The sequence below is a fragment of the Lissotriton vulgaris genome, chromosome 1_1, assembly GCF_964263255.1.
Source record: "Lissotriton vulgaris chromosome 1_1, aLisVul1.2, whole genome shotgun sequence".
Taxonomy (NCBI): Eukaryota; Metazoa; Chordata; class Amphibia; order Caudata; family Salamandridae; genus Lissotriton; species Lissotriton vulgaris.
This window is the reverse complement of record NC_141685.1, coordinates 849,279,628-849,302,694: the sequence shown is the minus strand read 5'-3', so window position 1 is coordinate 849,302,694 and position 23,067 is coordinate 849,279,628. Positions and strand designations below refer to the sequence as shown.

At 45.4% G+C, this 23,067-nt stretch overlaps 1 protein-coding gene across 1 annotated transcript in view; it reads left to right on the top strand.

Moving 5' to 3' along the window:
- KIF14 (kinesin family member 14) overlaps positions 1 to 21,365 on the top strand; it is a 625,766-nt gene extending 604,401 nt beyond the window's left edge. Inside the window, exon 30 of the mRNA XM_086957758.1 lies at positions 19,850 to 21,365. Coding sequence (XP_086813884.1) covers positions 19,850 to 20,229 — 380 coding nt within the window. The 3' untranslated portion in view covers positions 20,230 to 21,365. The remainder of the gene's footprint in view (positions 1 to 19,849) is intronic.
- Positions 21,366 to 23,067: the final 1,702 nt, after the last annotated feature.

Below are 23,067 nucleotides of genomic sequence, written 5' to 3'. Positions count from 1 at the left end.
CCACGGAAACCAGGACAATTCAGGTACTGCTTCTGACAGATTGAAGTGCCTTAATTACCTTCCGTCTGGGCGAGATGGCAGAAGGGTTGGATGTCAAAGCCTTGGCTTCGGTGTTAGAGGGATTACAGAAACAATTGAGCGAAACTAGGGAGGAAGTTAGGAAATCTAATCAGGAGGCTAGTTATTTGCGTCAGAGAATTGAAGAGCTTTCAGAGAGTCCTCGTCCAAATTTTGGGAGTATAAAGTCATCAGCTTTTGGTTCCTCTCCTTCTTCCTCTTCCTCTACAGAGTTAACCACACAGGTAGTGCACGCTATGTCCCCTACGATCCCATTGCCCCCCCCCCCGAGAGATTTCAAGGAGATCCCCATAAGGCCCAAATTTTCCTTACACAGTGTTCGTTACATTTCCTTTGTAAGCCCATTTTGTTTAAGGAGGATCAGTCTAAAGTGGCGTTTGTGCTGTCCTACCTGAGCGGAAATGCAGCAGCGTGGTCATTGCCCCTGGTGGCTTGCAACGATCCTGTGTTGTATAAATTTGAAGAATTCAAGGCCGAATTCCTGCGAATCTTTGATCGAAGAAACGTTTCACAGACCACAGACAATGAACTTCTAGAGTTGAAGCAAGGAAATCGAGACTTGGTGGCCTATTTAGCACAATTTAACAAATTAATAGTTGAAACAAGTTGGCCCGAATCTAAGAGGGCGGCCATTTTTTACAGAGGTTTAAAGGATGAGCTGAAGGATGGATTGGCCCAGATTCCCAAAAGACCAACCGATGTATCTGAACTTATTGATTTAGTGTTGCAGATTGACCAGCGGCAGGCGGAAAGACTAAGTGAACGTCGGAGGGACGTTCGTACTCTCCCACCACGATTTGATCGGGCCAGGACGGAGTTGGCTAGGAACCTAGAAGGCCAAAGTCATTCAAATGAAGAACCCATGCAGATGGGAACGATTCGAGGTCCTCTGTCCAAGGAGGAAAGAGAAAAGAGACGTCAAGGCAAGCTGTGCATGTATTGTGGTCAGTCGGGCCATTTTGTCAAGGAGTGTCCGAAGAAACCAAAGACCAGCACGTGGGTAAAAGACTGGCTCCACCAGTAGACGGAGTTGCACTGGTGGGAGCGAGTGAAGAGACCACTCCAAAGCCACAGTTTTTAGCAAATACCCTGCAATCAGCAGCCCAGCATTTGATTCTGCCAAGTAGAATTGTGTTTGGAAAAACTCATATGGAGGAAGTTTCCGTGATGGTTGATTCGGGGGCTACAGGGAATTTCTGTGACATCCAGTTTGCCAAATCTTTAGGAATTCAATTTGAAAAGAAGTTAAGACCAGAACCAGTTTGAGCGGTGGATGGCACCAATTGGTCTTCGGGGCCTATAGCCTATGATACTGAACTGATAACCGTAGTGGGCCCAGGAGAACATCGGAGTTACATTCGATTCAATCTCATAGATGCTCCTCAGTTTCAGCTCATACTGGGTTTGCCTTGGCTCACCGAGCATAACCCCCGGATTGATTGGTCTCGACGTTCAGTAGAAATGAGTTCGGATTTTTGTCTTGAGCATTGTTTTCAGTCTATACCTGAGACTTCCAGCTCCACCTTGTCATTGAATTTGGCTAATCAAGTTCAGATGATTTGTGCTTTGTAGATTCCAGAGATTCCAGAAGAATATCAAGACCTGATGGAAGTTTTTAATGAGAAAGAAGCTCGAAAATTACCACCTCATCGAGAGTATGATTGTCGGATTGAATTGGAGCCGGGGGTTTCTCTGCCATGCAGTCGAATCTACGCCTTATCGGAGCCCGAGAACATCCATTTGAAGGACTAGATAGAACAAAATTTAGCCAACGGTTTCATCCGACCCTCACAATCTCCCGTGTCTTCGCCCCTATTCTTCATCCCAAAGAAGGATGGGACTTTGAGAACCTGCATCGATTATCGAGCCTTGAATTTAGCTACAAAAAAAAATCGTTATCCACTACCCCTCATCTCTGAACTTGTTGATCAGGTCAAGGATGCGTGTGTGTATACCAAGTTAGATTTACGTGGGGCATATCATTTGGTGCGCATGGCTGAGGGTGAGGAGTGGAAAACTGCATTCCGAACAAGGTTTGGGTTGTTCGAATACCAAGTGATGCCCTTTGGGCTTTGTAACGCCCCAGCAGCCTTCCAGCATTTCGTGAACGACGTGCTTCGAGAGTTCTTGGACCGTTTTGCGGTGGTTTACATTGATGATATCCTCATCTATTCAAACAGTCGAGAGGAACACGTTGGCCATGTACGAGCTATTCTGGAACGGCTGCTGGAGAATCATCTGTTCGTCAAGCTGGAAAAGTGTGTCTTTCATTCCTCCAGTGTGGAATTTTTGGGCTTCATTTTGTCTCCGGAAGGAGTATCCATGGATGATTCCAAGTTACAGGCGATCAAGTCTTGGCCTGCGCCAAGGTCCGTGAAAGAAATACAGAGCTTTTTGGGATTCGCCAATTTTTATCGGCGTTTCATTCTGCATTTCTCTGAAAAAGTGAGCCCAATTACCCGTCTTCTTAAAAAGAACGTACGATTCATCTGGGAACGTGAATCAGAGGAGGCTTTTCAACAGTTAAAGAAAGCGTTTGTTACAGCTCCTGTTCTGCAACACCCCAACTTGAAAGAACCATTCTTCATCGAAGCTGACGCATCCAATTTGGCGATAGGAGGAATTCTGTCTCAACGTCAGAAGGACACGAGTCAACTTCATCCAGTGGCCTATCATTCTCGTAAACTATCCCCTGCTGAGATCAACTACTCCATTGCAGATAAAGAACTCTTGGCGGTAAAAGAGGCCTTCAAAGTGTGGAGACACTACTTGTTGGGAGCGAAACATGTGATCACAGTCTTTACAGATCATCGGAATTTGCAATTCTTAAAATCAGCTCGCACGTTAACTCCTAGGCAGCTGCGTTGGTCACTCTTTTTTGCAGACTATGATTTTGTCTTGACCTATAAGCCAGGTTCCTCTAATGGAAAAGCTGACGCCCTTTCACGATTGAGTATGGGAGAAGAAGTCGAAGCCAAGGTGGAGGGATTTATCATTCCTGAAGAAAAGATCGTAGCTATTGCAGTTGAAGATAAATTGGAGAATCAGATTAGAGAAGAATTCGCTAAAACAGAATTTTCAAATTGGGAATTGGAAGGTCCAGATCGAATTGTAAGAGATGGAAACCATTCTTGCAAGAAAAGATGTTTGTTCCCAGTGATAAGTTGCGAAATGAAGTCATTCAGCAATTCCATGACCATCCATTAGCAGGCCATAGAGGAGCCAAGAAGACTTTGGAGTTGATCAAGAGAATCTTCTTCTGGCCAGGCATGGACGCTCAGGTGAGGCAGTACATCGCCACTTGTGAACCGTGTGTTAAGGGCAAGAGTTTGAGACAATCCCCGCAGGGTCTTTTAATGCCTTTACCGGTTGCTCCATCCCCCTGGCACACGATCTCCATGGATTTCATTGTAGACCTGCCTACTAGTCAGGGGTATTCAGTGATTTGGGTAACGGTGGATCAGTTTACTAAAATGAGCCATTTCGTCCCTCTGAAGGCACTCCCCACTGCATCTCAGTTAGCCACACTATTCATTGAAAACATTGTCAAACTGCATGGGGTCCCTAAAGTGGTTATTTCAGATCATGGGCCCCAATTTGTTTCTCGGTTTTGGAAGTCCTTCCTTAAGGGTTTAGGAGTCTACTCTCGTTTGTCCACCAGTTTCCACCCAGAAACGGATGGACAGACGGAAAGAGTGAACCAGGATTTAGAACAATATCTCCGGATATATTTGATGGATCAGGAAGGGGAATTGCCTTCTTTGTTGAGCACTGCAGAGTTTGCTTACAATAATGCAGTCCATTCCGCTACAGGCTTTTCTCCATTCTTTTTGAACTCTGGTCGTCATCCCAACATGCTGGTGGGGCGGGTGGATGTTGAGGTCCCTGCAGCAGGGGAGATGATACAAGAGTTGCAAAGATCCTATCAGGTAGCCTCTTCGAATCTCAAGAAGGCAACAGGTGCATACAAGGTGCAGGCAGATAAGAAGAGAAGAATAAGTCCCATGTATGAGTCCGGGGAAAAGGTTTGGATTTCCACTCGACACATGCGATTGAGGGGGAATCGGAAGTTCCAACCCAGGTTTGTGGGTCCTTACCCTGTGGTTCGAATGGTGAATCCGGTGAGTGTTAAGGTAGCGCTCCCAAAGTCCTTGAAGATCCACCCAACTTTTCATGTCTCGTTGATTAAAAGAAACCCTCCAAATTTCAGACGTGTCCTACCTCCAGCTCCAATCCAAGTGCAGAGTTCAGAAGAATTTGAGGTCAAAAGAATCTTAGATTCTAAGTTGAAAAGAGGGAAAATCTTTTATTTAGTGGACTGGAAGGGTTATGGTCCTGAGGAAAGGTCGTGGGAACCCAGCAGTAATGTTCATGCTCCCCGATTGGTCACAGAGTTCCATAAGACTCATCCTCTGAAGCCCAGGGAGGGGGCTTTGGTGGGGGGTACTGTCAGGTCCATGCCAGGTTCCGTCAAGAGACCTCTTTCAGTCCCTACGGTCAAAAGAAGATTTAATGCATTGCAGCCATTTCCAATCTGGGGCTCCATCCAGAAATTAGTTCATGTCCGCAGTCAGAGGGATGGTTAGTTAGCGCTTCCTGATTGTGCCACCGAGTGGTAGGGTTAGCGTTCTAGTCTTTCCAATTCAGTCCGCCATTTCCTTATCCCGCGCGTTCTATGTGGCGCACTTCAACTGTTCGTTTCCAGCAGTTCGACGCCCTGATTTTGGCTCCCGTCAAGTCACTGCGTAATCCCAAGTTTTTGCCCAATTCCAGTGAGAAACTCTTGAGACTTTAGCTCTGGGCTTAGGGAGCTTGTTTCGCTTCAGTTCCAGACTGATTCCTGCATTCTGAAATCTGCCGCAGCTCCGCTTTTCCAGTGTTCGGCGGAGTCGGCTCTATTCATGAAAGCGGCATGCTTCAGTGGACAATTCCTGTTGGCAAGTAATTATTCCGCATCTCGTCAGCTCCATAGCGGTAAGAATATTTTTTCCTCAAAGACTTCTTGTGGCGCAATTTCAGTCCAGCGCTATATTGAGTTATTTCTGAGACTGAGTCTTCATGGTCAGGAAGAGTAGCTCTGTGTCCAAGTTGAACTTAATATTTGAAAAGTCGAATTTGAGCTTCAGAAAAGACTCTTCAGTCATTCAGCCTTTCTTGAGTACCTGTGCCGTGGAGTATAGAAATTCATCTACTGTCCAGCATCTACGTAATTCTACAAGTAAACGAGAGTATATATTATATGCATATGGTAATACTGTTGTCTACCACCTCTACTCAATCAACCGCCTAATAGACACTAACATCAACAAGAGTCCTCTAATCTTCCATAAGAACTTTTATCGGACTCTGCACGAGAGCGGCAATTTCCACACAGAATCAGGTATAAGAGAAGTGAGCGGAGAGAGTGAGAGAGTGTGGTTTTTTCCCAAAAAAGGTTTGAACGTTAGTAATGATCTGTTAACTGTTTCAGGTGTTCACCAGCTACTCATCCCAGAGGTAGTGACGAAGACACCAGTGTGGAAGTCTCTCTTTGTTGTTTGTTATCCACTTCCCCTTTCCCTTCCATTCCTGGGCTTGGAGCAATCCGGGTGATGGGGTGATTGGGAATTCGGAAATAATCGTCATAGAAGCCTTGGTCACTCGCTCCCACGGAAACCAGGACAATTCAGGTACTGCTTCTGACAGTATTATCTCGCCGCCCAGCTGCAGATATACACGCAGGAGGTGGCGCGAGTGTACCGGGGCCCTGAAAGCGACGTTGCGAGAGGTACGCCAAGACATGTCCTGGCCTATATAGCCCTACAGCAGAAGATCGCCGTTCGCGACCTGACGCTGGAGGAACAAACGTTCCGGCTTTGCTGGAACCGGTCTCAGCGACGTGCGGGGATACGACACCCATATGTCCCGGAAATACCCCTGGGCATGCTGACTGCGCTGCCCCATGGAGGGGATTGGTCGCAGCTGCAGAATTGGGAAGACGCGGGTATACAGGTTGTGGGAGACCTTTACGAGGATGGGGCACTCCTCCCTTATCAGGAACTTCAGGAACGTTTCGACCTACCACGCGGGGGCTACCTTCTGCATGCGGCGGTGGTTGGAGCAATGCAGGCACACTGGAAAGAGGGTCTGACAGAGCCCAAACCGGCTATGGCTTGCCAATACACAACGATGGCGGCCGGGACGTTTAAGGCTGTAACGTGTCTGTACTCTAGGATGCTCCGCAAGACCCTGCAGCCCCTCACGGAGCTAAAGTTCAAATGGGAAGCTGATCTTGGTAAGGACATACCTGAGACGACTTGGGCCCGACTGGTGCGCCGAGCCCGAAATAGCACGAGGAATGCGAGATTCCAGCTAATACATTTCTACGTGCTACACAGGGCTTACATGACCCCTGGCAGAATCAAGAAGTATTTTGGGGTCCTTGAGTCGGCATGCCCCCGCTGTGCAATGGAGGGAGCGGAGTTGGAACACATGTTGTGGTCCTGCCCTGCCCTCCGGGAGTACTGGCGGGCAATAGGGGACACCTTGAACGAAGCAACGGATAGAACTATTGAGTTTGATGCAGCGGTGTGCATTCTGCACTGGTTCCCACACACGCCTAAAAATAAGAATTCAAGCAAATTCATAGATATGGGATTGATAACAGCTAAAAGGGAAATAACAAGACAGTGGAAGGCGAGATCGGGCCCTACTCATAGGAAATGGTATAATGAATTCCTCAAGTGGGCATCTTGTGACAGTACACACAGATATCAGTTATAACGCACGCCGAAAACCAGACGTTAGAGCACTCGAACTGGCGGCAGCCTGGGAGGCGCTAGTACAAGCTTTTGGGGATAGCATACTAACAGAAGATGAGGAAACCCTCAGCGCGGACAGGAATTGCACCCCGGACACACCGGGCACATCACACACCTAGACAATACCAAGTCCATGATATTACCCTAGATTTGCAGCAGTAAGAGTCCCTATGAGCGGGTGGTGCAGGGTGGAGGGGAGGGTGGGCAAATAGGAATGTTGAGGGGTAGGTTAAGGGGGAGTTTTATAGAGATTATTTCAATTAGGAAAAGAAAAGTAGACATACATTTTTCATGCGACGAAGCTGATCCTAATAATAGCAACCGGGCAAAGGAGGGTTGATTAATCGCTGCCGCCCGACCTCCGGGTTGTGGGCCTACAGGCTGTGTACAACGAGGAATGAAAATGAAACGATATATGACCCAAACAATACTGTAAATGTATAACCCAAGCGGAAATCAATGCACAAATGCACTGACTAACACTCTATGCCCCTCCCTTATCTCCTTAGGTTCCTCAAACCCATGCCCAACATGCCTAAGCAGTGATGATTCCCTGCTGGCAAAGATAGAGGCTCTAATGAAAAACCTCCTATCACCTGTCTTGGAGAGGACTAGATTAATGACACTGCAAATAAACTCTCTGGAGGCCGTAGTCAATGCGAACTCTGCAATATTATTGTCCTTATCGGACATAGATTCCGGGTTGACTAAACACTCCCACTTATCTTCGGCCCCAAAAACAACTATTATTCCACCTAGTCTCGTTGATAACAATCGCATTCCGCCAGGGCCAGCAACAGACAACTCTAACAAAGGGGGTGCTCATAAAAATCCTCCAAGCAAGGTATCAAAGGCCGCGCCCCAATGCTCTCATATGACAAAGCCTACGAATAAAACCCCCGCTAGACGCCAATCAACCAAACCACCCCCTCAGGCAAAACCCAATACAGCCACCCATAGCCTCCCACCCCATAGGCCCCCAGCAAACCAGCAAAATACACTAAATCCCCCGGCAAAGAAACAACCCAGGTATCCTACGCCGCGGGTCGACATCCCTATTGAGGCAACACCTTATACCATGGTGCTGACCGGTGTAGCCCCATTGCCATCTGGTAAAAGGGAGACCCATGACGACCTGCGCAATAAGGTTACCTTTTGGCTGAATAAAAACAGACCCCTGCCTCCATCCTCGCCAACAGAAATCTTATTTGTAAGAAGGGTTGATTGGGTGGGACAGGGCCCCAAGGATTTGGAGGGTGATTGTATTTAAATATCGTTCAGGGACTCCTGGGTGGTGGATACAATCTGCCGAGAAGCTAGGTTTGCCAGACAGGGGGACGTCCAAACTTTAGACCTTTCTTATTTTTATCCCCAAAGACAGGCTCACTCCCAAAAGGCCCCCAAACAGGGACGACCCATCACTAGGAACCACCCCATGACACCATATTTACCAATTTTTCCACCACTATTCAACCGTTTTGGCCCCCTGTCTGATTTGGAGGCCATTGATTGACTCCATAAACTACCCCAAACACCTGAACCCGTAGAAAATGCCGACCCTGGGGAAGGGGGTAAGAGGCAGGGTCAGGCGCCCACCCAACTTACAGTCATGATAGAGGAGTGTAAAAGGGCCCCAGCACCAACAGGGAGGGATACACCATCTTTGAGGGAAGGGGGAACCTCTTTGTTGTTGATTGAACATAGTTTTACGGGGGGGTCTGAAAATGGGCTGGAAGCTGGGATAGGACAGGATACGTTTGTAGCCTCCGAGGTGGTGCCCTCCTCTATGGTACCCACACCGGAAACTCTTGCCCTAGTGTCCTGGAACATTGCTGGGATCAAAAGTCGCATCCATTCTGGTGACTGGCTCGAGTTCATGGGTAAACATGATGTCATCCTACTCCAGGAAACCTGGGCTGCCGATCCAATTTTTAAGCAGGGCTATGTAAACTTTCATAAAGCAGCCACTCGAAGTGCTATTGGGAACACCAAAGGGAGAGCCTCCGGGGGGCTACTGATCTGGGTGAGACAATCTCTGGGTTATTGTATCACGGAGATAAGTGTACCAAACCCGGACCTCCTTATTGTTAGGCTGAGAAAGACTGGCCATCGGGACTTGATCTTGTTAAACATATATGCACGAGGCCTGCCAGGTGGCCGTACGCCACCACTGTTGGAGGTATTAGAATCTGTTCTGGCAGCCCTCGATTGTACCAATGTCATTTTGCTTGCTGGGGACCTAAATTGTTGTTTTGAACCCCTATTAGACCCTGGGGACTGTTGGGGTTCCGTGGAGGACATTGTATGGGGCATACCCGACCTGTTGACTGTTAAACCAGTACCTGCCACAGAGGCAGCGGTGAATTGGACGGCCTTTTGTCTTAACAGTGGCTTTCGGGCCTGTAATGGTCGAACTAAATCAGACCAGGGAGCCAACTGTACTTTTGACAACGGGCTAAGAAGAAGCCGCATCGACTACATCCTGTTGAAAGTAGTAGATTGGTCCCTGATGGTGGATATGGAGGTAACTCCCCGCCCAGAAAGTGACCATAATCCCTTGACCTTGCAACTAAAATTGCCAGGATTTGCAAGATTAGAGGAACCCGGTGTCTCTCAGACGGGGGACACCTACCTAACAAATGATAGGAAGAGGGTAAAATGGTCCAAAATTGAGGGGGATGAGCTATTGAGAAACAAGATTACTAGCGTGGTTAATAATACTTATAACAAAATGCTGACCCACGCTGAGTTGGGGGACAACACTAGAGAAGCTGACCTCATTTTAAATCTCCATAATCGTTGTTTTGATGACTTAAAAATCCTGCTTTCGCAACCATGCCGACAGGGTAACAACACAGCACCTACTCGTCCCCATAAATGGTACAACAAAAAATGTAGGGAAGCGCACACCGCCTTGGTTAAAGCTGTTAAGTCTCGGAATATAAGTTTGGTGAAAGCCGCCAGGTCATCCTATAGGAAAACACAAGGGGAAGCTAAAAGGGAGTGGGAGGATAAATACTGGTCCGACCTCTTGGAAGCCTCCATGTCTAACAACCCCATAAAATTTTGGGAAATAGTCAAGTGGGGGAAGGATCCGGACGGACGCATTCCCACAAACCATGTGCCCCCCAATGAATGGGTGACCTTCTATGCAACCCAGTTCCGTGCAGTAAACCCTACGCCACCTAGTATATTAGAAAAGACACCCCACCCTACCACTCAAAGCGAGACTATCACTTTCACAGAAGGAGAGGTCGAGCTCGCATTAAATTGCACCACGCGAGGGAAAGCGCCAGGTATGGATCTCATTCCTGCCGACTTGTTCAAAGCTAACCCCGCCCTGTGGATACCATACATTGTCACGGTGGCAAACTCCATAGCTGCAGGTGCAGGCATACCCAAATCTTGGAAGGGGGCGGAGATCTTGCCGATCTATAAAAAGGGCAATCGGTCTAATCCGGGTAATTACCGCCCGATTAGTCTTATTGACTCTATACAAAAACTTATCGCTCGCATGGTTCTGGGCAGGGTCCAAGGATGGATTGAGATGGAGGACATCTTATCCCCAATGCAGGCGGGCTTCAGATCGGGAACCAGCACCATCGACCAGGTGTTCAGATTCTGTCTGATCTACTGGAAGGTGGTGCAGCTTGGCGGCGGTACCATCTTTGCAGCGTTCATCGATCTGAAGTCCGCCTTCGATCTTGTACCGAGGGAGAAAATGTGGGGAGTCTTGAAGACTCTAGGAATGCCAACAGAACTGCTTGATTTGATAATCAAACTGCATAAGGACAACTTTGCAAGGGTAAGATGGGGTGGACAGGGCCAGGTGACAGAACCCTTCCCAGTCACCCGTGGTGTCCGCCAGGGCTGTGTCTTGGCACCTACTCTTTTCCTATTGTTCATTGACCAAGTGGTAAAATTCTTTGAATTGACCCCAACCGATGCCCCCATGCTGGCAGGACAGCGATTCCCAATGCTCATCTTTGCTGATGACACCTTACTCCTCTCCAGAACACGCAGCGGACTACAGCGGGCCCTGGACCGCTTTGAGGAGTTCTGTGTCATCAGCGACCTTAAGGTGAATGTTGGGAAAACCAAATTTATGGTGCTAACCAAGAACCACCCTGTCCGGAGTACAGTTAGTATGGGCGGAGTCAAACTGGACCAAGTAGAGAACATGACATACTTGGGGGTTATGCTAGATAGTCGCCTGAAATGGAAAACACAAGTTGATGCCCAACATCTTAAGCTTGCTCGACTTACTGGCTGCTTACTCAGTGAGCAAAGGAAATCTATTACCAAGCGGGTCACACCAGCTCTCAAAATTTACGATGCAAAAATCAATCCTGCAATTCTATATGGTGCAGACCTGTGGGGCCATAAGGATCTGACGGGCCTGTTTAAAATACAGTGCAAGTTCCTCCGCAACTTGGTAGGCTTGCCACAGTCGTCCCCCTCAATCCCCCTTTGCTTGGACTTAGGATGTCCTCCAATCAACGAGATGGCCAGATTCAGACTGGTTGCCTTTTGGAGGCGCCTTTGGACCTCGCCTGACCTTATCCTATTTGCAAATGGGGTAGTAGAAGTAAGGGCAATTAGTGGATCGGAAAAAATTCCCTGGTTCCGAACGGTCAAATCCATCTTGACGGATATGGGCTTAGAGCACCTTTGGACATCCCCAGCCACTAGTATCTTCCCAACTAAATTGGCATTTAAAGAATTGTACTGGTCCACGCTCCGCCTGAACAGAATAAATGCCTCCTGCTCTACTAATCTTACTGGTAGGTTTCTTTGTTTTAAGTTGGACCCCACACGTGAACATTATTGGGACACGGTTTCCAAATCCTTAGACAGGAAACTTTTCCACCAGTTCCGGGTGGGCACATTGCCGTTGAATACCTTCACGAAAAATTGGTCCTCAAACATCACGGATCAATGTAAATGGTGCCCAGGCCAGAAGGAAACAGAGGGCCATTTTCTGTTTGCTTGTCCCAAATATCATGAACCAAGGGTCAAATGGCTAAAACCACTTTTCCAGAGCCTGCCCATAAGAAAATCAGAAGAGGCTATCCATGTATTAAAAACCAACACACTTGAAATTATCACAGTGTGTATAGCCAAATATCTGGGCTGGGCGTGGATACTCAGGGCAAAACAATAGTTTAAATCTGGATAGTATGAATTTACTTGCAATCCCATTCCCCTTAAGGAAAATTTGTTTCAGGATTGTCTACAAACTGTTTAATTCTTTTTAATGATTGTGTATTTATTGTCAATTAATTATTGCTTGTAATATTTGTCTTTTATGATTCTTTTAATAATCGAAATAAAGACTTTAAAACCTGAACCTGAAACCTGAAAATGAAACGATATATGACCCAAACAATACTGTAAATGTATAACCTGGTGTGCGTATTGTCTGTCTGCAATAAAAATTACTTTAAAAAAAAACAAAAAAATTGGTGGTAGACTCTTTTCTAACCAACATTAGATGAGGTGCTTGCACAGTGGAACAAAAGGGCTGTGAGGGTTAAGTTTCAGAAAAAGGGGGTGGTGATGGACAGAGCATCTGAATTAAACAGAATACTCGTACCTAGTCAACAGATCAGGGCTTGTTCCATCACCGTTTTTTAGCTCACTGCACCATCCCAGCTAAGAACCTGTCTACATGCAAATCAGTCTGTCCCTGGCCCAGTGCATCATGGGAACAGGGCAGACCAAACTACCACGCCAATTCTTTAACTGGAAAGGAAACAAGCTTCCGGGGACCGGTTTCTGGCATTACAGCCGTCTTCGCCCCCCCGGCTTGCTTGAATCCTGATGGTGCAGTGAGCAAGGGACTCATGTCTGAGCATACCCTACCACGCTCATGGTGGACAAAACGATTCAGAAAAAGGGGGTGGTGATGGACAGAGCATCTGAATTAAACAGAATACTCGTACCCAGTCAACAGATCAGGGCTTGATCCATCACCATTTTTTAGCTCACTGCACCATCCCAGCTAAGAACCTGGCTACATGCAAATCAGTCTGTCCCTGGCCCAGTGCATCATGGGAACAGGGCAGACCAAACTACCACGCCAATTATTTTACTGGAAAGGAAACAAGCTTCCGGGGACCGGTTTCTGGCATTACAGCCGTCTTCGGCCCGGCTTGCTTGAATCCTGATGGTGCAGTGAGCAAGGGACTCATGTCTGAGCATACCCTACCACGCTCATGGTGGACAAAACGATTCAGAAAAAGGGGGTGGTGATGGACAGAGCATCTGAATTAAACAGAATACTCGTACCCAGTCAACAGATCAGGGCTTGATCCATCACCGTTTTTTAGCTCACTGCACCATCCCAGCTAAGAACCTGGCTACATGCAAATCAGTCTGTCCCTGGCCCAGTGCATCATGGGAACAGGGCAGACCAAACCACCACGCCAATTCTTTTTACTGGAAAGGAAACAAGCTTCCGGGGACCGGTTTCTGGCATTACAGCCATCTTCGGCCCGGCTTGCTTGAATCCTGATGGTGCAGTGAGCAAGGGACTCATGTCTGAGCATACCCTACCACGCTCATGGTGGACAAAACGATTCAGAAAAAGGGGGTGGTGATGGACAGAGCATCTGAATTAAACAGAATACTCGTACCCAGTCAACAGATCAAGGCTTGATCCATCACCGTTTTTTAGCTCACTGCACCATCCCAGCTAAGAACTGCAGAAACCGGTCCCCGGAAGCTTGTTTCCTTCCCAGTATAAGAATTGGCTTGGTAGTTTGGTCTGCCCTGTTCCCATGATCCACTGGGCCAGGGACAGACTAATTTGCATGTAGCTAGGTTCTGATCTGGGATGGTGCAGTGAGCTAAAAAACGGTGATGGATCAAGCCCTGATCTTTGGACTGGGTAGGAGTGTTCTGCTTAATTCAGATACTCTGTCCATCACCACCCCCTTTTCTGAATCGTGAGGGTTAAGTAGCGGTCTTATTTGTGCCAAGTCTAACCACTGCAATGTCAGTTAAGAGGGCAATAGCGTTTTTCCAACTATTTTTAGAGCGTCCCCAAATGCTGTTCCAGGCAGTTCTGGTCTTCTCGTTGAAAAAGGAAATAGCACCAGAAATCTTCCGGGGGCTGTTACGATGGATACTTCTACCAACAAATCCCTCACCTTGTCTATCCTCCCAGGCTCCAGAAGGGATCCAGAAAATCTTGCAATAGGTCTGGAGCCAACGGTTTCTTCCTGGCAGTGTACTGTTAGGGGCATGTCAACCCCCAAGGTGTCAGGTTTCAAGGGGTGTGTGCTTTTTTCAAGCAGTTGTCAGATCTAAATCCTCCCAACAATTGTGTTTGAGGCTTTGGCATGAAGCATAACTTGGGCTCCTGTGATAAGTGAGGTGTCATGCCTTCTAAGGCTATCAGGGAGAGCAAAAGCCAAGTCTTTTAATGCTCAGGACTGAATACGTTGGGATTGTTCTCTTTCAGGTCTCCTTCTACAGACATTAAATTTAAACAGGAGATTTCTAGGAACAATCTCTCAAGAAGTGCTGTAAGTGGAAGTGGTCCTCCCTTAAACTTTGTTCCACCTTCTCTGCTGGGCCCACGTTTCCTTCAGGTCCACAGATTGATCCTCTGTCAGCAGCTCCTTCTTCAGTTTTGGTTGATCCTATGGAAGTCACACAAAACAGCTTAAGCATGACGCTGGTGGACTTGTGTTCCACAAAGGCCTCTCCGGTTGCCAAGATGCCACTGCTCTTGATGCTGATGACTCTGGATTTGATTACTCCTGTCTCTAATATGCAGCTTATTCTGATGCAAGCATTTGGAATAAAAATTCAAAGCCTTATTTGAGGACGATGCTTTTATATACCTCGGTCATGTGCTTACGTTTTCACCAGGATAGATACTTATTCTGATTTCATTAAGTTGCCCCAAAGGGCTCCACATACTGATGAAGATAACTGTGAGGTGGATAATCTTTGCTCTCCTTCCTAAAATGATAATGATGGACTCTACACTGATTTACAGAATGCCAGTGGATTAGATAATTGCCTGAAGTAGTGTTGTTTTCCCCCTATCCCCCAAATCTACTGGTCCTTCTCCAGAGAAGGTTAGCCCCTTCACAGCAGTCATCTGAAAGACAGCCAAAGTACTGAGGAGTCCAATGCTTATGTGTACAAAACAACATTTTTGTCCACTTAATGTGGCTTTTCTCAGTGCTTGTGGCTTGGGAAAGACCCTTCTTTGCTCTAGCTGCTAGTTGCCAGGGGGCTCTGTGACCAAGGCCAACCGCAAGAGACCTAAAATGCTTTTTAGCCCGTGCCTCACCTGAAGTTTGTTGCAGCAACAAATGATGTACGTAATGCTAAATACATCAAACGTTCACCCACAGTCAAGAGTTCTGGGTTAAATCCATTGTTCTTTTGCTCACTACGCCACCCCAGTCTGGACCCAACCATTTGCAAATCAGTCTTGACCCTGCTCCTCATGGAAACAGTCCAGCCCGAACCGCCATGCCGGGTCCTCCCTGGACTGGAAACAAGCATCCTGGGACCGGTTTTGGGGTATCACCCCTCATCAGCCAGATTAGTTTGAATCCAGTGGCACAGCAGGCAAGGGACCCACGTCTGGGCATACCCATCCCACTTAGGGCGATAAAGGCTACAGCAACATGTGATGGACGGAATGCTAAATAAATCAAACATTCACCCACAGTCAAGAGATCTGGGTTAAATTGTTCTTTTTCAACACAGTTTATACCCAACCATGTGCAAATCAGTCTTGACCTTGCTCCTCATGGTCAACAGTCCAGCCCGAACTGCCAAGCCAGGTCCTCTCTGGACCGGATACAAGCATCCTGAGACCAGTTTTGGGGTATCACCTGAAGTTTGTGGCACAGGCCATCTCTTCTGAGTAGACATCTAGTGCCTTTCTTTGGTTTGCCCATGATTAGTAGCCTAAATGCATTTATGCTGTGGGGAGGAAGGTTTTTCCTCTGGAACCCTACGTTTGCAGTCCATTGCCATATGCTTGCTAGGGAGCTGCTTTCAAGCACTTGCTGAGATGGCCCATGTGACAATAATTAGTCTCCAGGACTAACTGCATGCCTCTTTTATGCATCTCGTGAAGATTGGTCAGGATATGACCACATAAATCCTGGACCCTATGGTGGACATGGCCGACTCCAAGGCAATATCCATAGACTCCTCTGTTGCGATTCAGCATTATGCTTGGATGTGCCCCACTAAGGTTTCTGATCATTCCAGTTTAATCTGATTCACCTGTCTTTAATCCAACTTGAAACAGAAATGTGTGATCAGTGGTGGTGGCGTGCATAGGTCACATGTCTATTTTCTGGCAAAGTGGTGGACATTACTTTGGACCATTGTGTACTTCAGAGTGTGTAGAATGGTTATGGAAAGTGAGAAATCTACAGGTAGAGTATCCACCAGAAAGATCTCAAGCGAAAGTAAATAGTATTTTCATAACGAAGCAAAGAGCTAAATGTGGTTAAGTGGGAGTGAAACTTATTTCCACTCTAAAGACTAATGGGAGACGTCTGTAGCCATTGCCTGGTATTTAGGAATGGGAGGGTGTCCAAGTGTTATTTCATGTGGATTTAGGAAAATGATATCTGTATACCCAGAGAACCAGTAGCCAACATGTTGGTGCCTAATCGATCTCACCACTTCCCCTCAGCATACCTTCTGGTCCTTCAAGGCATCCTTGCCACCTGCTGTCCTCAGCAAGGGTCAATTAACCCAGGGTGATGTTATATTGCATCCTCTCTCCACCTGAAGAGTGGAAGGACAAAAGCCTTCTCTTCAGGATTGGTCTGTTCAGATTCTGAACAACAAAATAACTGAGATGTGTCTGAGTAAACAGGCGGAGTGTGGTCTCAGTCCCTATCCCTGGAAGTGCTGATGCTTTGAGCCTGGCTTCAGGTGAATGGAATCTGGCTGTTCCCCCAACATCTGGCAGGCTCCTTGAACTTGAGACTTGACAGCCTGTGTCTGCTTCATATTGCCGACCACAAGTGGCACTTTACTTGGATATTGTACAAAGCATCTTTGCCCTCTGGGGCACTCCTCCGGGAAATCTCTTCACCACTTTCAAGAATGAGCATTGCCTCTGTTTTGTGCCCTCCAGTTTCCATTTCGAGGCGCTCAGAGAGGTGTGTTTCTACTGACCAGCGGCTTTCCCCTGGACTATACGTTTCCTTCCATACCCTTGATCACTCGAGTATTTAGGAACCTGCTCCTGAAGCAGCCACAAATTATTCTGGTTTCCGTTGACTGGTTGCGAAGGGTGTGGTATGCAGATCTTCTACACCTCTCCCTCTGTACTAGATTTCTGGGACCAGCTGGAGCAGTCAGAGGGGATGTTTCTTCACACCAACCACCAGAGCTTCCACCTTCAGACTTAAGTTTTGAGCCGGACATATGAGTTCCTTTCTGTTTCCAGCACAGGTGATATACATCATTCTGGAAGCATGCTTGCCCTCCTCGAAATCTGTTTATGCTGGATGGTGACAGTTTTGTTTCCTGGTGTACAGGGGAGAATATTGATTTACCTAAAGTGCCCTTTTCTGGTGTGTTGTTTTTGAGGGTTGTGCTGTTGGTATGGTTAAGGAGGATGTTGAAGCCTCATCAGCTTTCATTTGTTTATATGACCAACATTTTTTTAAGTCCCTGATCGTGTTGAGGTTTTTGAAGGGGATGTTGTATATGTTCCCTCCCTCCTCTTTCTTTATGCTTTTGTTGTACCTTTGTTGTACCTTACCTTGGTTCTCTCTTACTTGAGGAGATATCAGAGCTGATGCATAGCAGCCAGTTATAGCTTTTGACATTGAAAAAGTTGTTCTTAATGGCTATCGTGTCAGCTCGGCACATGTGAGATGCAAGCACTTTGTGTCCGGCCCCTCTTCAACTCCTTCTTAAACCCCTTGCATGCGGGGCTCATTCCCCCGCTGTGCTTTGGGGGGGGGGGGGGGGGGGTGGGCACAGCGCCCCAGTGCTCATGACGAGCTGAGCTCATCAGGAGCCACGGTGGTCGTGTGCTCACGACGAGCTCAGCTCGTCATGACCACACCCGTTTCTCTAGAACGTTCGCACAGCAGGGGAAATTAGCCCAGCGTTCCAACGGTCATGACGAGCTCAGCTCGTCATGAGCACACGAGCACTGTGGCTCATGACGAGCTCAGCTCATCATGAACGTCCAAGGGATTAAAGACAAGCTGGTTTTGCAGACCAGGTCTAAGTATCTTTTCACCCAAAATGTTCTACTACGTTGTATGTGGATCTCTCCAATACTCATTCTACGTCTTTCTTTCTGCCACACTGCAACAAGGAGAAGGAGAGGCTGCAGAGGCTGAACCCTTGTTTTGAGGTCAGCTGTTATTTTGACAGTATCAGCGAATTTTGACCTGATCAACTTTTGGTGGACATGTGAGCACAAAGAAAGGCAGAGAAGTCCAGAAGAGAAATCTATCCTGGTGGATTTTGCTTTGTGTTAAGATCTTTCATGTTCTTGCGAAAAAGGGTCCTCCAGAAGGTGTCAGCCCCCACTACACAAGAGTGAATGTGACTTCTTCTGCATTTTCTTTGGGAAGCCCATTCCAGGAATTTGTCCAGTGGCGACATGAGCATCAATTTAAACGTTTACCAAACCTTATTGGTTCCATTCGGAACTTTCTGTTGTGACCATTCCTTCAGATTCACCATCTTAGAGGTGTGTTGGTATTGTGGTGGCATCTATTCTGAATTTGAACAATCTGCAGGTAGAGTTTTCCATTAGAAGGTCAAATTACTTACCTTTGATAACAATCTTTCTGGTTTATACTCTGTCTACTGGCAGATTCCTCACCAGTTCCACCCACCTCCTCCCCTTACTGAGGAATGGCCAAGGTTGCCACAAATTAGATTGTAGCACTGCATTTCCACTGCAAATATGGGCTTGGAACAAATGAATGAGCAACGGACAAGGTGCCAATATATGGCTTGAGTGATGCATGTCTGATGTGGTACACGATGCTGAGACTAACAACACCAACTGGTGCAGAATTGCTGTTGCACATTTTCCGATCCAGTCTGATGCATGTGGGTATTCTAAAGGTGAGTAATCTGCTGTAGAGTATTCACTAGAAAGATCATCACTGAAGGTAAGTAACTGGTTTATTTTTCTAGTTAAATTGCTCAGAACAAATGTTTGTGCATCGTTACTTATTTACTATACATTTACACATTGCACCTTTGGCACACATACATGCTGTGAAGATATCTAATTGGTGCTTTATTGTTTTAATTAGTCATACTTAGTTAAGGCTTTAGTGGGATGTTTTGGGGTACAGTACGTTCCCTCAGATGGCAGAGTATTTCTCTTACTGTGTGATCCAACTTTCTCTGAGAGTCTTGTGCCATGGTTCAATAACCATCTTCAATGATCCCACACTAACTCAAGAAATGTCATCCCTTGAGTTTATGTGAGAGCAATAAGCTCACTTAACTAAGAAGGGTTGTTCACTCGTTCTTTTGCATCATCTGAACTGACTGCAGTTTTGAAGTCTTAATAGACTTTGGTTACTTTCAAGGTTTAAAAACCCTCTCGGGTAACCTCAAGGAAGGACACCGGCTTGCAAAAATTGAAAGTTGTTGTAAGTCTTTTAGTTTGTTCTTTGAGGAGTTTTTTCATATTTATATTAGTTTGTGAATCTTTTATATTGTAATTGTCAACACGTAATTATTACCTTCAATATGTTAAAAAATTCTATATTGGTCTACTAGCCATGGGCTGGTGCACGGAAATGTTTAAAAATGTAAACTATTTCCTCAAATAAGAGTTACCATCTGAAAGCTTGCTGAGTATCTTCCATCGAAAGGATAGTTTTTTTATTGGGTGACCACCAACTTTTACCATTGTTGTTATACTTAATGCTTTCTAATCTGTAGCCAAAACAAATGCAATAATGATTGTTTTCTTTGTTTCAAAGGGACAGATGGTCATGGCTATCGCCTTGTTGATTCTCTGGATAATATCTCCAGTTCCACACAGCTTATCAGGAAGTACATCAGTTTGTTCAGATTGTCACCAGACACCTTTAGAAGCAAAAACCATACTTCATTTTGGGAAACCTCAGAATTGAATGACCTTATCAAGTCAATGATAAAAAGTGTACATCCTGAACGTGACGGCAACCTTTTCAGATCGGAGATCAGTAATGTTCAACGAAAAACCAAAGGAGAGCTTTCAGGAACTGATGTAGCAATGAGGACGTATCAGAGGAAAGGAGTGCCAAAAATAGTATTTCAACTGAATCCTCAGACTGTAACATCTATGGAATTTTCACCTAGTGCGATTCAATGGGTGTGACTCCCTCCTATTTGAGACTACCTGCCTGCACTGAAATCACACGCAAGAAGATGTGTCTACATGGTGCAAAAAATATATAGACAAATTCTTGTTTTAGGAAAGAACGAAAACATGCCAACGTTTCAACTGCTGCCAATGTTTACAGATGGTGGTGTACAAGAAATGGACACTGCTGTGCTTTGTAATTTAGAAGGGGATTTGATGTAAAATTCAATGTGCTCCTCCTAAGTAAGAACTCCCAATGGGTTTTTAAGAAAAACTGTCCTATGGTAGATTTAGGAAGCTAGCTTTGCTTGTGTATGTTCAAAAAGACCTCTCAATGATGTACCTTGAAGTATTTCAGATTATAACGCCATGCAGTGCCTTGCAACTTCTGTGACATATTCGAATTACAAAGTTTAATCTTGAACCAGAAAGATTCAGTATGAGGTCATTTCTCCTTTTGATATAATCTGTGCTCGTTGATCTATGCAGCTCTGGTCATTGACACCACATTAGACGAAGGCGTCCTTTCTAGCCCATCATCTTTTTCTGTCGTGTACATAGGCTCCATGGGTCACCTGGTAGCAGTCCTTCCAGTTACATCTTGCCTCAACTCTGCATTTGCACTTTGTCTTGCCTGATGGACGGATACATACTCTAGGGATTTCTGAAGTTGAGTTAACCTGGCTTCTGATTTTATATCATCATGATACATTATTGAACATTTTGGTTCAACCATGTGCCAAGGGTAGCACCATTGCTGGGACAACTTTCAGTTTTCTTTTTGTCACTTAGGCCTTGATTTTCTGCAGCGACCAATTGTCTTAGAAGTAAAACACAAAATTAGGCTTCATTTACCTGTGCCTAGAGTCTTTGCACCACAAATGTATTGTTCTGGCTCTACTTTGATTGTGCACCGCCTAAATTTACAATGCAAACATCATAATGTGTTAATGCAGTGTACTAGTACAATGAAGAAAGTCCTGACATGCACTTAATTTTTTTTTTTAAAGTAAGGTAGTCTTTTGAAGTAACGTCTTCCCTTTCAGCAATTAGCAGCAATGTGTACTTAACTTCTTTAGTTTCATGAGGGTGTCCCTTGCCCTCATTGTGTGAACTCACCTGTGATTGCAGTGTTGAGCCACATGGCAGTCTATGACTTAAGAGCCACATGTGTCCAGAGTGTGAGTCAGTAGTGGGACCAACATTTCCCCGGATGGGCGGTTTTCAGCAGGTTTCAAGTACAGGAATGTGTTTTTTCTGCACATGTATCAATTTGTGAGTTGTGGCTTCCATTCAAGCCCTGCTCTGATAAAATTGATTCCAGCAAGGCGGCACTTGTAGTCAGTAAGGAACTTTTAGTTGGCAGTGCCTGTTTTCCGAGGTAATCTTGCCTTTGAAGGCACTACCTCTTTGCAATGTTGAGTCACTGCTTACATTGCACCGAAGTCAAAAACTTGGGGCTGCTATGGTTTAGCATACTTTGTTTATATATTCAACTTATGCGACTTTAAATGACAAATCTAATGTCCTTCTGCATTCCCTATAAATGATACCTGAATTTTGCCAGTGTGGGCTTGTGTTATCTGACCTGCTTATTCCAGCCACTCTAATTCCATCCTCTTCTAGACAGGAGTTGCCAAATGCATTGACTAACACTAACTGATCTGCCACAATGTGTTTTTCTAATTCTTTCTGCAAATCCTTTTTTTTTTTACATACTGAATCTCTAGGACGAAGGATGATTCTTATAAGATTGTCCCCAGCACAGTCTCTTTACTGTTTAGCCTCAGGGCTTTCTTTCCATCCTTGTTTACTCTGAAAGTAGGTCTGCAGCATTAATTTTGAGATGTCCTACACTCTCACATGTGGTTCTCACATCTACATATCAAAATTCAATGTACTACTTGGTGCCCTTCTTCAACAGTTAAACTATTATGATGTTTGCCTGATAAGGAGGAACCTTTTCTCATATATATATGTATACATACATATATATATGTAGATAGAGAGAGTCTACGTAGCACCCTTAAAAGGCTACTGGTTTTATGTTCTACCATGATAGTATATTTGTCTGATCACTAACTTTACAAAGGGAATATTATTACATAAAATATTGTGATCCTAGCTGCAAACATTATTCACTCTGCAAGGTGGCTATAGTATCCAAAATGAGTGTCATTTAAAAAAAATGTAAAAAAATCAGTTGCTGCCACATCTTGTATACCTCCTCTGTGTCTGGCTACCACAAGAGTCCAGAAGTGTACACCTTTTTCCCTAGGAGGACATTCAGTTATGACATAGGTTCTGTTTAGCTCTAGCTCATAGGTTCGAGTAATAATAAAATCCAGGTTGGAATTATTTTTCTATACAGTTAATTTATAGGCTTTGAAATATGCAAGAGTTTTTAACACAACTTACTTTTCTTTTCTTCCACCTCTCCAGTAAAGATTTCAGCACAGGACAAAATGCACATCGGATTTTTATCATCTTAAACCATTGCAACCCTTCTATATGTATCTGGCCACGTTAATTTTGTAGGGTTCAAAAATTGACTCTTCAGTGGTGGATTTATAGATAGTCTTTAGGAAGGATGGGGATAGAATGGAATTTAAATCTTCACTTCTCACAAATGTATAATGTATATATGTGTGTTATTTATATATGTGTGATTTTATTTATGTATATTACGTGGTGTGTATCCAGCATTCTTTTCCTGTCTTCCACATGACCGATCCTTTAGTTATTGAAAATGTCTGCCGTAAATACTTCTCCTCCAGCTGAAAACAAAAAACAATTCTAATGTACTGAATTTGTAGACCTGGACAATTGCTTACAAGGATTTAGAGATTTTCG